General features: G+C 45.4%; 1 protein-coding gene across 3 annotated transcripts in view; it reads right to left on the bottom strand.

Annotated features, from left to right (window-relative positions):
• Positions 1-2,622: 2,622 nt before the first annotated feature.
• The window catches only part of LOC135519251 (interleukin-1 receptor type 1-like), a 35,474-nt gene continuing 24,056 nt past the window's right edge, over positions 2,623-14,040 (bottom strand). For all 3 annotated transcript variants that reach the window (XM_064944377.1, XM_064944376.1, XM_064944378.1), the window contains exons 10-11: positions 3,596-3,763; positions 2,623-3,386 (exon numbers count right to left, since the gene is read on the bottom strand). In XM_064944377.1, coding sequence (XP_064800449.1) covers positions 2,896-3,386; positions 3,596-3,763 — 659 coding nt within the window. In that variant the 3' untranslated portion in view covers positions 2,623-2,895. The remainder of the gene's footprint in view (positions 3,387-3,595; positions 3,764-14,040) is intronic.

Raw genomic sequence — 14,040 nt, 5'->3', positions numbered from 1 at the left:
AGTGGCTTCTTCCTTGCTGATCGGCCTTTCAGGTTATGTCGATATAGGACTTGTTTTACTGTGGGTATAGATACTTTTGTACCTGTTTCCTCCAGCATCTTCACAAGGTCCTTTGCTGTTGTTCTGGGATTGATTTGCACTTTTCACACCAAAGTACATTCATCTCTAGGAGACAGAACGCATCTCCTTCCTGAGCTGTATGACGGCTGCGTGGTCCCATGGTGTTTATACTTGCGTACTATTGTTTGTACAGTTGAACATGGTACCTTCAGGCATTTGGAAATTGCGCTCAAGGATGAACAAGACTTGTGGAGTTCTACAAAAAACATTGAGGTCTTGGCTGATTTCCTTTGATTTTCCCATGATGTCAAGCAAAGAGGCCCTGAGTTTGAAGGTAGACCTTGAAATACATCCACAGGTACACCTCCAATTGACTCAAATTATGTAAATTAGCCTATCAGAAACTTCTAAAGCCATGAGATCATTTTCTGGAATTTTCCAAACTGTTTAAAGGCACAGTCAACTTAGTGTATGTAAACTTCTGACCCACTGTAATTGTGATACTGTGAATTATAAGTGAAATAATGTGTCTGTAAACAATTGTTGGAAAAATGACTTGTCATGCACAAAGTAGATGTCCTAACCGACTTGCCAAAACTATAGTTTGTTCACCAGAAATGTGTGGAGTGGTTGAAAAACGAGTTTTAATGACTCCAACCTATGTTGTGTATGTAAACTTCCGACTTCAACTGTAAATCCGAGATGCTCCATTTAGTATGATATCTTATATTTCATGTTACTGTATGTATTAATTTGAAGATGTCCATCATCCATTTTGCATGATATGTTACAAATTGCAATACTTCGATATGTTACAATTTTGCAAAACGTACAATATTTTACGAATTGTAAAACATGTCACAAATTCCAATTTGTTGTTGCTAATGTTAGCTAGGTGGCTAATGCTAACAGTAGCTAGGCTAGGGGTTAGAGTTAGCTCCGCTTTTCCCAAACTCGGTCCTGGGGACCCCAAAGGGTGCATGTTTTTTTATTATTCCCCTAGCACTACACAGCTGATTCAAATAATCAAAGCTTTATGATTAGTTGATTATTTTTATCAGCTGGGTAGTGCTAGGGTATAAACCAAACATGCACCCCTTGGGGTCTCGAGGGCAGAGTTAGGAAAACTCTGGGTTAGCTAAAAGGGTTAAGATTAGGCTTAGAGTTAAGGGAAAGGTTAGCTGACATGCTAAATAGTTGCAAAGTAGCAAGTTGTGGCAACTTTGTTATTAGCAAAAATTTTCCGTGATGAGGTCCGAACACGCAACAGACAAGGCTACTTAACTTGGCCTAGTAAGAAATTGGAAGGTGACGTGTATGTAGACCTATTGAAGAAAAGCCATTCCCATCTAAAGTGACTAAATGTTACTTCCCATCAGTCTGCTTGTGAAAACCCTTGTCAAAGTTTAGGTAGGCCTATACGCCTACTACTACTCCTACAGTACATATCACGCTAATAATTCATTATTAAGCCTTATAGGACTAAATGTCAGCAATATTTTCACTGATCATCATCTTTGAAAACATGATCAGTCCACTTATTAACATTGTTTAATTGAACTACTATAATTAACCATTTGATTATTTTTAATATTCACTTTATCTCCACTTGACATTAATTAAAATGTCTAAGGCTTTTCGATAAACTTTTTAAATTAATAAATTATTTTATGATCACATTGGATTACAGTAAAGCAGGTTAGCAGTCACAGATTAAGGACTACCTGAATGTAGGTTTAGTAGGCTAGCCATGACAAAAGAGCTAGCATACAACCAACTTCTGCAAACGCCACACCCTTTCTGCAAAGTTTTTGGTAATTTTCAGGGAACGTTACAATAATTTGCTTTAATAAAGTTTTTGTTAATAGCCGGCACACCATTTATAAAAAATTTATGCTATAAAAGTAAATGTCAGTAAGTTATTCATAAATACTTAGGCCTACTTATGCATTATTAACTGCATTCATAAATATTACACTTATAGCTCAATGGATGATTAACATCAATCTGTGTCACACCCTGACCTTAGTTATCGTTGTTTTTTTATTATTATTTTGGTTAGGTCAGGGTGTGACAAGGGTGGTATGTGTTTTTGTCTTGCCTAGGGTTTTTTGTAATTCTATGGGGTTTTGGTATGTCTAGGTATATGTAGGTCTATGGTGGCCTGAATTGGTTCCCAATCAGAGACAGCTGTTTATCGTTGTCTCTGATTGGGATCCTATTTAGGTTGCCATTTGCCATTTTGGTTTTGTGGGTTATTGTCTGTGAAGTTGCAAATCAAATCAAATCAAATTTTATTTGAAAGTGGCTAAATGTTACTTCCCATCAGTCTGCTTGTGAAAACCCTGCATGTCAGCACTCGTGTTATATAGCGGCACGTTCATTTTGTTGTGTTCTTCGTTTAATGAAAAAGAATGTATTCATATCACACTGCGCCTTTGTCACGTTCATCATATTGATGAGACCATCTGAGAAACCATTCTTTCAACAATCCTTAATAAGTAAAAGGAACATTTTGGTGGGAGGATTTTTAAAATAGAAACAGACATCAAATAAATAATATAGAATATACTGTGAAATCTTTATTAAAGCTCTCACACAGATTTGGTGTGTATGTACAACATGGTAGCAGTGTTCCATAATGTGTGTGTGCGTGAGCATACGTGCATGCGTGTGTGACTGGCTCTGCCAATTTGGTCACGACCAAGTGTTATTTTATACTCTCCATGGTATCAGAAGATCTTTCATTCAACAGATTTCCTCCTAACGTTGGTCATTTGAACATCCATCCATAACATGTCAACACTGTCCTCTCCCAACAGCCCATCTATCCCTTCAGATGTTCAACAGACTGTTCTTCTCTGGACACTTTGTCCTCTTGCCCCTCACAGGCATATAATACCTCAGTTCCTTCCAGAAGTGTGAGGATGAGGAAAGAGAGGGTGAGGAGAAAGAGGGTGAAGCCCCTCTCTTCTCCTTCACCTCCTCTTCCCCCCACCTCCCACACCTCAACCCTCTGGTCCTCCTAGTCCTGCTACTCTTCCACCAGCAGACAGCACCCTGGCGCTCCCGGAGGTGGCGCACTGACTCGGGGAAGGCGGCGAGCTGTGTGGGGGTGATCTCTTCCAGCTCCACTAGAACCACCTTAAGGGAACCCTCCAGCAGTGCACGGTGCATAGCCATCTGCCTCTCAAAGCTCTTCCAGGCCTCCAGGACATCGCTGCTGCTGCTGTCACTCTGACCTCCACTGCAGAACGTAGAGCCAGTGTAGACAAGGAGGAGACGCCGGCTGGCCCACATGCTCTCCTCCACAGCATCTACTACGGCTAGAGGGTGTGGGCGAGGGAGGAGAAGAGGGAGAGCAAGAGGGACAATGGGTATTAAAACACTTTTTTATGATTAAGATGGTTTCAGAAGTTCTTTATGATTTCAGAAAAGGTTCCACATATTTAATCATCATACTGACTAACACAGACCTGTGACGCCCAGGAGCCCCAGGTTTGAACCCAGTCAATCACATATGCAGATGTCTTACCGTCCCCTGGTAGGCTGTCCCGGCCCAGAATAAATAGCCTGTAGCCACACCTCCCCTCGAGAACCTGGGGCAATGTGTGGAGGGCAAACATTGCCACCTCCCCACTGGCCACGCTCCCAGGGAGATGGGGATATGCCACATATGCGTCATACAGCTTTCCATCAGACTCTGCCACATGCAGAAGAGGGTTAAAAACAACAGGTGTGTTAGTGCTGGGCTAGAGCAAAAGCCTCCACAGAACTGCCAAACGGAGGAGGCTTCGTTATGTCTGACACCATAGTTACTTGTGTTTTATGGTTACATGGCCTATTCATTGCCTCGTAGAAAACTGCATCTCTTTCCTCTGAGTCATGGAAATGATGTGCTGGCATTGCTGTGGGATGTGCTACAGTACCTCGCTACACTTGCTGCTGATTTTACTTGTGGTCAGGTGGGGAGTGTGAAACAAGCAATGCAACGTGCATGTGTGGGGGCCAGGGAGGTTGTGGTGAGATATACTTGATGTAATCTGGTGTCGGAATGTACGTTTATGTTAGTGCAAGTTGTTTCCCTTGTGTGAATGCACAGTAGGTGTCGGAGCCAAAAGGCCTTTTAAAGAAGAATTATAATTCATGATTCATTTGAAGGATATGCATTATTTTTTAGATGGTCACTTATTTACCTGAGCCATGATTGACAGCCTGAACCCGCCCACTCTACTGGGAAGCAAAAGTCAATATGGGGAGGTAGTTTGGGAAGCTAGGGGGGGGAGTCCTAGCACTGGTTGGAGGCTAGCCCACTAACAGCATTTCATATTATACATTACACATAACACACTGAGGTACAAAAGGCATTGCATTGTTATTGAAAGTTTAATTTAGTTACGAATGAAGACATGTGGCACTCTATGGAACCCTGATTCTAAAGGAGAACAAAGGAATAAAAGATGTGTTGAAACTTAAATCAACTATCGCTAGAGCAGTGGCAAATTTAGACTTGGAAGCTACTACAAGTTGGAAACTGTAGCTCTATGGATTTCACACGCCAGTGACTGACTATTGGAAAACGAAGCACATGTAGCAGCATTAAATAATGGCATGCGGATGCGGGATATGAATGAAAAAAGTAAAAGCTATCGATAAACAGATTAATTGTGCGTGTAAGGATACAATAACTACATGGAATAAAGGAATGTTAACAATTGCTGTTGATTGTTGCTACTTGTGGGGATTGTAAATATTAAGAAAATCGTTGAAACGTGTTTGTCGTAAATCTGCTCAACTCATGGAATGGAAACAGTAAATAAGTGCGCCTGATCAACACAACTGAAACAAACAGGAGATTGCAAATACACTTTGGATTGGAAATTATCGTGATTGAAATGTGTTTTTGCGTAAATAATGGATGACAACCGAAGACGACATGGACAAAAATGTCTGAGCCCATGGCTGCTGAGCAAAAACTGACTAAGCTTATTGGCTATTGTAAGGCACAGTTTAGAATATTAACGGAATTAAATAAATGCGCTATTGGTTAATAAAGAAAGTGTTGACCAAGTGACTTTTCTTGCTGATGGGTTTCTGAATGAATTCATACAGCTTCATAAATCTATTCAAGCTCTATTATAGGATGATGAAAATGGTGGGGATCAAATGGATTGGTTTGACCCAAAATGATGAAGGTTTGATGAATTTATGGATAAATGGGTTGGTGATGCAAATTCTCTGGTCACTGAACATCCCCCTGAAATAGATGCCAATGACAATGTGTCAAAAAACTCTAGAAGGTTCTCAAAGGCTTCATCCACAACTTCAAGTCGGATAAGAGCTGAAACTGAAAGAGCTGCTTTCTTGGCCAAGGCAGATGCACTCAAAGATAAGCACCAAGTTGAGATAGAAGAAGCAAAAATACTAGCTGAGCTAAAAGCCAAAAAGTAAAACTTGGAAAGCACACCCAAATTGCATCTAATGCCCCTTAAAAGGTATGGAAGAACATGAAGATTCCTTAAAAATGGGACCAAAGACGCCAAAGGATGGCATGAATATATATCATGAGGAGTCCAGAAGAATGACGCCTCTTAGAACCCTGGAAAAGTTCTCCATAGAAGACAGATTGAACTCACCAGAGGAGGATGAAATGTATGCTAGTCCTCACCTGAACCCAAAGTGCAGTCAAGATGCATGGCCTAGGAGTAGCCCCCAACATATCATCCTGGCCAGCAGGTGGCACCAATATGCCAAGCAATTCTGAGCAGTTTATATTTGCTGATGTCCGACCTACACAGACAAAATGAAGTGACTGAACTCATTGTCTAGCAGCAAAGGCTGTCACTACATCCTGGCAGAAGAATTCTGTGTTTACAGGTGACCTACTTTAATACCAGTCATTCATAATAGCCTTTGAACATGGTATTGACAGCAAAGCTGACAGCAGTCAAGACAAGCTTTATTTCTTAGAGTAATATAAATTACAAATGGTCAAGCAAAAGAACTAGTCTTCATCTGTCATCATATGGAACCTGGGGTGGGTTACAGGGAAGCTAGGAGGCTATTAGAACAGCATTTTGGAAATGGAATGAGAATATCAACTGCTTACATAGAGAAAGCGTCGGGCTGGTCTGCCATTAAAACTGATGGCAATGCTCTTCACGCATACGCACTGTTCTTGCGACAATGTTGGAATGTTATGCTACATATTGGATTTATGGATGAAATTAATGTCACCTCAAATATGAGAATAATCATTTAAAAATTACCATTCAAACTTAGAGATAACTGGAGATCTGTAGCCTGTGATAGTCAAGAATTAACTAACTAAGGAGCTTGTTCTCATTGAGAGGCAGGCGCGCATCTCCTCTGGTCCAGCCTTTGGAGATGTCCAAGACCCTTTCACTGGGAAAAAAAACTCCAAACTCTAAAACCAAAACTTCAGCTGAAGTCAGGAAGCTATACTACACTTTCACCAAAGTGAAAAGGAAACCCGTCAGAAAGTTGCACTGCAAAAACTATGCATGTTGTGTTGTGACGACCACACTATGGAAGCATGTAAAAGGATGAGGTCAAAGCCACATAGAAAAAGGTAGCGTTTCTAAATGCATATGCTTAGGATGCTTGATTAAAGGTCATATGAGCAAAGCTGGTGTGCGCAAGGAACTTAACGTGATATGTGAGAAAAAAACACCCCAGTATGCTACACATTAAAGTGGAGGAATGGGTTGAAAGAGACAACAGGACACTGTGTGCACTGCTATGGTTTCTCTCCCTACAAGTGGCCACACTGGGGCTGGCAATGAAGGCTGGAGTCTTGCCATCATGCCTGTGCAAATCAAACATTCTTAAGGAAGCAAAATCATACAGACCTATGTCTCTTTAGATCCCAGCAGTTCAGCAACATTCTGTACAGAGAAGCTTGTCAGATCTCAACATCAGGGTTAACCCCAGTGTCCTGGCCAAATTCCCCAATCTGGCCCTCAAACCATCATGGCCACCTAATAATCCTCAGTTTAAATTGGCTCATTCATCCCTCTCCCCTGTAACTATTCCCCAGGTTGTTGCTGTAAATGAGAATGTGTGTTCAGTCAACTTACCTGGAAAAATAAAATAAAATCAGGCATTGATCATATTTGAATATCAGGCATTGGTCACTCTTTACAGTATTGATGCAGATGTGGGACTTATCATTAGGAGTCAAGAGACCCTATGCTGCAAAAACTGTCCTTGGATGGTAAATGGATCACTCGGTACCTGTCATGATGTGCCATGTGTGGCAGTGAACAGAGTATCAGTTGATAGCTTCGAACAGCTGCTGATCAAACATTACAGAGACTTTCCAGAGCTCACACTGAGAAAAGTTAATTATCTGTTGAAGACTAGCGCTTCCTTCAAATTGCATCTAACTCTGTTACACTTAAAGAGGGACTCTACCACCTTCAACTACACTTTCGGAAGGAGAAAGTGAATATGCCGCTCACAAACTCAAAATTCAGTTTGAATATAATAAAGTCTTCTTTGAGTAATATAAAGGATTTCTAAATGATGTGTTAAAGCAAGGGCATGCAGAAAAGGTGCCTCAGGACCAGCTGCACCGGCAGGATGGACAAGTGTGGTACATCCCACAACATGGTGTGTACCACCCAACTAAGAAAATGATGAGTGGTTTGAGACTGTACTGCTTCGTTCAAGGTCACTTCAAGGTCACACATCAAAGAACTGCTTTAAGGCCCAGATCGTTCAAAAACCCTCCTAGGTGTTTGGCCAGGAGCCCATTGCTGTAATGGCTGACATAGTGGGCATGTTTCACCAGGTCAGAGTATCCCCTCAAGATGTGGACTTCCTGCGATTCCGCTGGTGGCCTGATGGAGACAAGCTAACCACTGGCTGAATACCGGATGACAGTTCATCTGTTTGGAGCTGTCTCCTCTCCCAATTGTGCTAGTTTTGCACTAAATAAAACCACAACAGTATGATGATAAGATCTGTAAAACTGTAAAAATGAACTTATGTGGATGACCTTCTGAAATCGGTGCCCTCAGAAAGTGAAGCTATCACTCTTGTCAACGATCTGAGGGCCATCTGTGCAGGAGGAGGATTTAGACTCACAAAATGGATCAGCAACAGTCATGCTTTTCCTGGGCTCATTGCCTGCTGAAGAGAGAGCCAAGGATGTTAAGGAGTTCAACCTGGATATAGAGACTTTACCAGGGGACACAGAACTTGGAGTGCAGTGGGATGTTCAAGAGGACACCCTCTCTTTCAGAACAGCCATGAAAGCCCAACCAATCACCAGAAGAGGCATATTATCAGTCGTCTGCTCTGTGCATGACCCTCAGTGTTTTTGGTTCCATTTGTCCTGACTGGAAGAAAAATACTCCTAAGAGCTATGTAGACTGGACTGTGGATGGGATGAGGAGATCCCAGAGGTCTTTGTTGTGCAGTGAAGGAAATGGCTTTTTGATTTATAAACAATTGACTGGTTTCCACGTGTCCAGGTGTAATAAACCGTCTGGTAAAGAAAAACTTAGGTCTGCACAGCTTCATCACTTCAGTGATGCCATTTAGGCTGGTGTCACGACTTCTGCTGAAGGGTGGTGCTAGGCGGTCGACGTTACCAGTCTTCGAGCCATCATTGATCCATTTTTCATTGGTTTTGTCTTGTCTTCCTACACACCTGGTTTCAATCCCATTCATTACCTGTTGTGTATTTAACCCTCTGTTTCCCATCATGTCTTTGTTTCTTGTTTCAGTTTCGTGTTGTTTGTATTTGGTGCGTGACGGGTCTTCGTACCCAATTTGTTTAATTTGTATTCATGGTTTTGGAGTTGTTTTGTTTTATTAAATTACTCCATTTACCGAGTTTATTCTCCTGCGCCTGACTTCCCTGCCACCTATACACACACATTTGTGATAGAATCTCTGACCACCAATGAAGTCAGCAAGAGAAGATACCCCGACCATGGAGGTGGAGGAGCGCATCATGGAACATACGGCGATGATTTCCAAACTGAGCGTCGCCATGGATCGCGTTGTCCAGAATATGGACCGCTGGGAGACACAGGGAGTTTTGGAGCAACCGGGCCTTAAATCGACCATTACTACTGTAGTCTATGTGAGGACGTCCGTCGGGAGCTGGCTTGCAGAGACACCGTCCTCACCTTCGACCAGCTGGTGGACCTGTCCATCCGGCTGGACAACCTGCTGGCTACTCGCGGATGTCCAGATCGGGGTTTGGTTGTTCCATCCTCCCGCACACCCTCTCCGATACCTATGGAGCTGGGAGGTGCGGTGCACAGGGAGAATGGAGGGGGTTCCCGCTCGTGCCCCATATGTGGACACAAAGGCCACACTGCTGGTCGGTGCCAGGTTGGTTCATCTGGGTATCGAGGCGACAGGCAGGGCACTCTGGCGTCACCCCAGGTGAGTAGGCACCATTCACATCCAGAGCCCTCTGTTGCACATATGTTTGTCTCTCTTACCTTTCCTGAATTTTCTCCGCGTTCCCAGCACAAGGCGCTAGTATATTCAGGCGAGGCTGGGAATTGAATTAATAAAGGATTAGCTCATAGTTTTGGGATTCCCATTGTTCCTGTAAATATGCCTTTCCCCGTTCATGCCTTAGATAGTCGACCATTAGGGTCAGGGTTTATCAGGGAGGCCACCGCTCCTTTGAGTATGGTAACGCAGGGGGGTCACAGGGAAAAGATTAGTCTTTTTCTTATTGATTCTCCTGCATATTCTGTGGTGCTGGGGCTACCCTGGTTAGCTTGTCATAACCCCACTGTTTCGTGGCCACAGAGGGCTCTCACGGGGTGGTCGCGAGAGTGTTCAGGTAGGTGTTTAGGGGTTTCCGTTGGTGCTACTACGATGGAAAGTCCAGACCAGGTCTCCACCGTGCGCATCCCCCCAGAATATGCCGATTTGGCTCTCGCCTTCTGTAAAAAGGCGACTCAATTACCACCCCATCGACGGGGGGATTGTGCTATAGATCTCATGGTAGGCACTGCACTTCCCAGGAGTCACGTGTATCCCCTGTCGCAAGCGGAGACGGTGGCTATGGAGACATGCTTCTGAATCCCTGCGTCAGGGGTATATTCAGCACTCTATTTCTCCCGTCTCATCAAGATTCTTTTTTGTGAAGAAGAAGGATGGAGGTTTGCGCCCGTGCATTGACTATAGAGGTCTCAATAAAATCACAGCGAGGTATAGTTACCCGCTACCTCTTATGGCTACGGCGATTGTGTCAATGCACAGGGCGCACTTCTTCACTAAACTGGATCTCAGGAGTGCGTACAATCTGGTGCGTATTAAGAAGGGAGACGAGTGGAAGACAGCATTTAGTACCATCTCAGGGCATTATGAGTACCTAATCATGCCGTATGGGTTGATGAATGCTCCATCAGTCTTCCAATCATTTGTGGACGGGATTTTCAGAGACCTGCACCTGCACGACCTGCACGGGACCGTGAACTGTTGGCTGTCGTCAGGGTGTAGTGGTGTATATTGAGGACATTCTGATATACTCCGCTACACGCACCGAGCTTGTGTCCCTGGTGCGCAAAGTGCTTGGTCGCTTGTTGGAGCATGACCTGTACGTCAAGGCTGAGAAATGCTTGTTCTTCCAACAGTCCGTCTCCTTCCTGGGGCATTGGATTTCCACGTCAGGGGTGGAGATGGAGAGTGATCGCATTGCAGCCGTGCGTAATTGGCCAACTCCCACCACGGTAAAGGAGGTGCAGCGATTCTTAGGGTTTGCCAACTACTACCGGAGACTGGGGTTTTGGCTAGGTTGCTGCTCCCATTACCTCACTGCTAAAGGGGGGCCCAGTGCGCTTGCTGTGGTCAGCAGAGGCGAACAGGGCTTTTAGGCACCTGAAGGCTCTGTTTACCTCGGTTCCTGTGTTGGCTCATCCGGATCCCTCTTTGCTGTTCATAGTAGAGGTGGACGCATCCGAAGCTGGGACAGGAGCAGTGCTCTCTCAGCGCTCGGGTACGCCACTGAAGCTCCGCCCATGTGCCTTCTTTTCTAAGAAGCTCAGCCCGGCGGAGTGAAACTATGATGTGGGGGACCGGGAGCTGTTGGCTGTCGTCAGGGCCTTGAAAGTGTGGAGACATTGGCTTGAGGGGGCTAAACACCTTTTTCTCATCTGGACTGACCATCGCAATCTGGAGTACATCCAGGAGGCGAGGAGACTGGATGTACTTGCCAGGCAAGGTGGGCCATGTTTTTCACCCGTTTTGTGTTTACCTTCTCTTACAGACCAGGCTCCCAGAACGTGAAGGCAGATGCACTGTCCTGGCTGTGTGACACAGAGGAGCGGTCCATGGATCCCACTCCCATACTCCCAGCCTCTTTTGGTGGCGCCGGTAGTGTGGGAGCTGGACGCGGACATTGAGCAGGCGTCACGTGCAGAGCCCTTTCCCCTTCAGTGTCCAGCTGGGCGTCTGTACATTCCGTTTTCTGTCCGCGACCGACTGATCTTTTGGGCCCACACGTCACCCTCCTCTGGTCATCCTGGGATAGGTCGGACGGTGCACTGTCTTGATGGGAGGTACTGGTGGCCCACTTTAGCTAAGGACGTGAGGATTTATGTTTCCTCCTGCTCCGTCTGCACCCAGAGCAAGGCTCCTAGACACCTGCCCAGAGGTAAGTTACAACCCTTACCCGTTCTACAACGGCCGTGGTCACAGCTGTCAGATTTCTTAACTGATCTTTCACCTTCACAGGGTAACACCACAATCCTGGTCGTTGTGGATCATTTTTCTATGTCCTGTTGTCTCCTCCCTTTGCTCAGTCTACCTACGGCCTTAGAAACTGCGGAGGATCTATTTACACACGTCTTCCGGCACTACGGGGTGCCTGAGGATATAGTGTCTGATCGAGGTCCCCAGTTCATGTCAAGGGTCTGGAAGGCGTTCATGGAACATCTGGGGGTCTCGGTCAGCCTTACCTCAGGTTTACACCCCGAGAGTAATGGGCAGGTGGAGAGAGTTAACCAGGATGTGTGTAGGTTTCTGCGGTCTTATTGCCAGGACAGAGATGGCCCAGAACTCACTACGCCACTCCTCCACTAACCTTTCTCCTTTTCAATGTGTATTAGGGTATCAGCCAGTTCTGGCTCCATGGCATCAGAGTCAGACCGAGGCACCTGCGGTGGATAATTGGTTCCGGCGCATGGAGGAAACTTGGGAGGCCGCCCACATCCACCTTCAGCGTGCCATACTCTGCCAGAAAGTTGGCGCAGACCGTCACCGCAGTGAGGCCCCGGTGTTCGCACCAGGGGACAGGGTCTGGCACTCGACCTGAAACCTGCCCCTCTGCCTGCCCTGCCTGAAGCTGGGTCTGCGGTTTGTGGGGCCGTTTAAAGTCCTGAGGAGAGTGAACGAGGTATGTTATAGGTTACAGCTACCCATTAATTACCGTATTAACCCCTCGTTCCATGTGTCTCTCCTCAGGCCGGTGGTGGCTGGATGTTCCTCCACCCCTCGAGGGGGTCCCGGCGAACTCCGTTCAATACATTCTGGATTTTGGACGTCGGGCGAGGGGCCTTCAGTACCTCGTGGACTGGGCGGGGTACGGTCCGGAGGAGAGATGCTGGGTTCCAATGGAGGACGTATTAGATCCTTCCATGCTGCGAGAATTCCACCGTCTCCATCCGGATCGCCTTGCACCTCGCCCTCCGGGTCGACCCCGAGGCTGGTGTCGACGCGCTGCTGGAGCCGCGCGTCAGGGGTGGGGGTACTGTCACTACTTCTGCCGAAGTCGATGCCTCTCCTTGTTTGGGTGGTGCTCGGCGGTTGACGTCACCGGTCTTCTAGCCATCATTGATCAATTTTTAATTTTCCATTGGATTGGAGATGTTTAAAAAGAGCTGTAACATGGCTACTGAAAGTAAGACTTGTTCTGCAGCAACTGTGTCAGAACAGACAAAGAACTGACAGAAAGTAAAGATAAAAAGGCTGTAGAAAAGCATATGAAGAAGTTAAGAGCTTTCTTGTGTGGTCAAAGCTTGTCTGTTGAGGACAAGGCACAGGCTGAGAAAACCATTGTAAGATGCAGCCAATGGCAATCTTTCCCTCAGGAGATTGCTTATCTGGAGGAAGATGGGCATGTCAAAAGAAATAGCACCATCTTCAGACTGGATCCTATTCTGCAGGATGGACTACTGAGAGTTGGAGGAAGGTTAAGGAGGGCTGCAATGCCAGAGGATATTAAACATCCAGTCATTCTTGGTAAAGGCAGCCACCTCTCCACACTCATCTTGAGAAACATACACAATCAGATTGGACACAGTGGACGGAATCATATGCTCTCCAAATTAAGACAGAGGTATTGGAGAGTGCATGCTAACCCTGCTACAGGGAAGATCTTAAAAGCATGCATCTTCTTTCGACGACAGACAGCCAGAGTGGGAGGACAGAAGACGGCTGACCTCCCCAAGAGCCGTGTACCACCTGACCTGCCACCACTTACATATGTAGGCACTGACTCCTTTGAACCAATAGAGGTGAAGTGTGGCCGCTCCAACATCAAAATATATGGTTTTATATTCACGTCGAACCAGCCGCACCCTCCATCTAGAAGTAGCATCTTCCCTTGACACATATTTCAAAATATAAAGTCCCCATATTTGGGGTCCCTATTTGATTTTTTTGTATTCAATTCAGTCTAGTATGAGAACGGTAGCCCCTATCTGCAAAAGCAGGGTGTCTGCGGAAAGCTGAGTATCTTGGCTATTGATCGGAGATGGAGACAGATACAATACCTTCCTTTGACAGAAGAGGGGTAAAAGCTGAACCTCAAGAAAGGGATTCTCAGAACAGATGATTTCGTGCTTATCGTGGACAGCACAACACCCAGGAACACTTGGATGATGGGAAGTGTCATTAAACCTATTCAAGCCTCAAAAGGTCATATTTGAAGTGTAGTCCTTTAGACCAAAACATCTGTCTTGGAATGACCCATCACCAAAC

Source organism: Oncorhynchus masou, chromosome 29 (assembly GCF_036934945.1).
Source record: "Oncorhynchus masou masou isolate Uvic2021 chromosome 29, UVic_Omas_1.1, whole genome shotgun sequence".
Classification (NCBI taxonomy): domain Eukaryota; kingdom Metazoa; phylum Chordata; class Actinopteri; order Salmoniformes; family Salmonidae; genus Oncorhynchus; species Oncorhynchus masou.
Note: the sequence above shows the minus strand (reverse complement) of the source record. Positions and strands in the feature narration are given on the sequence as shown.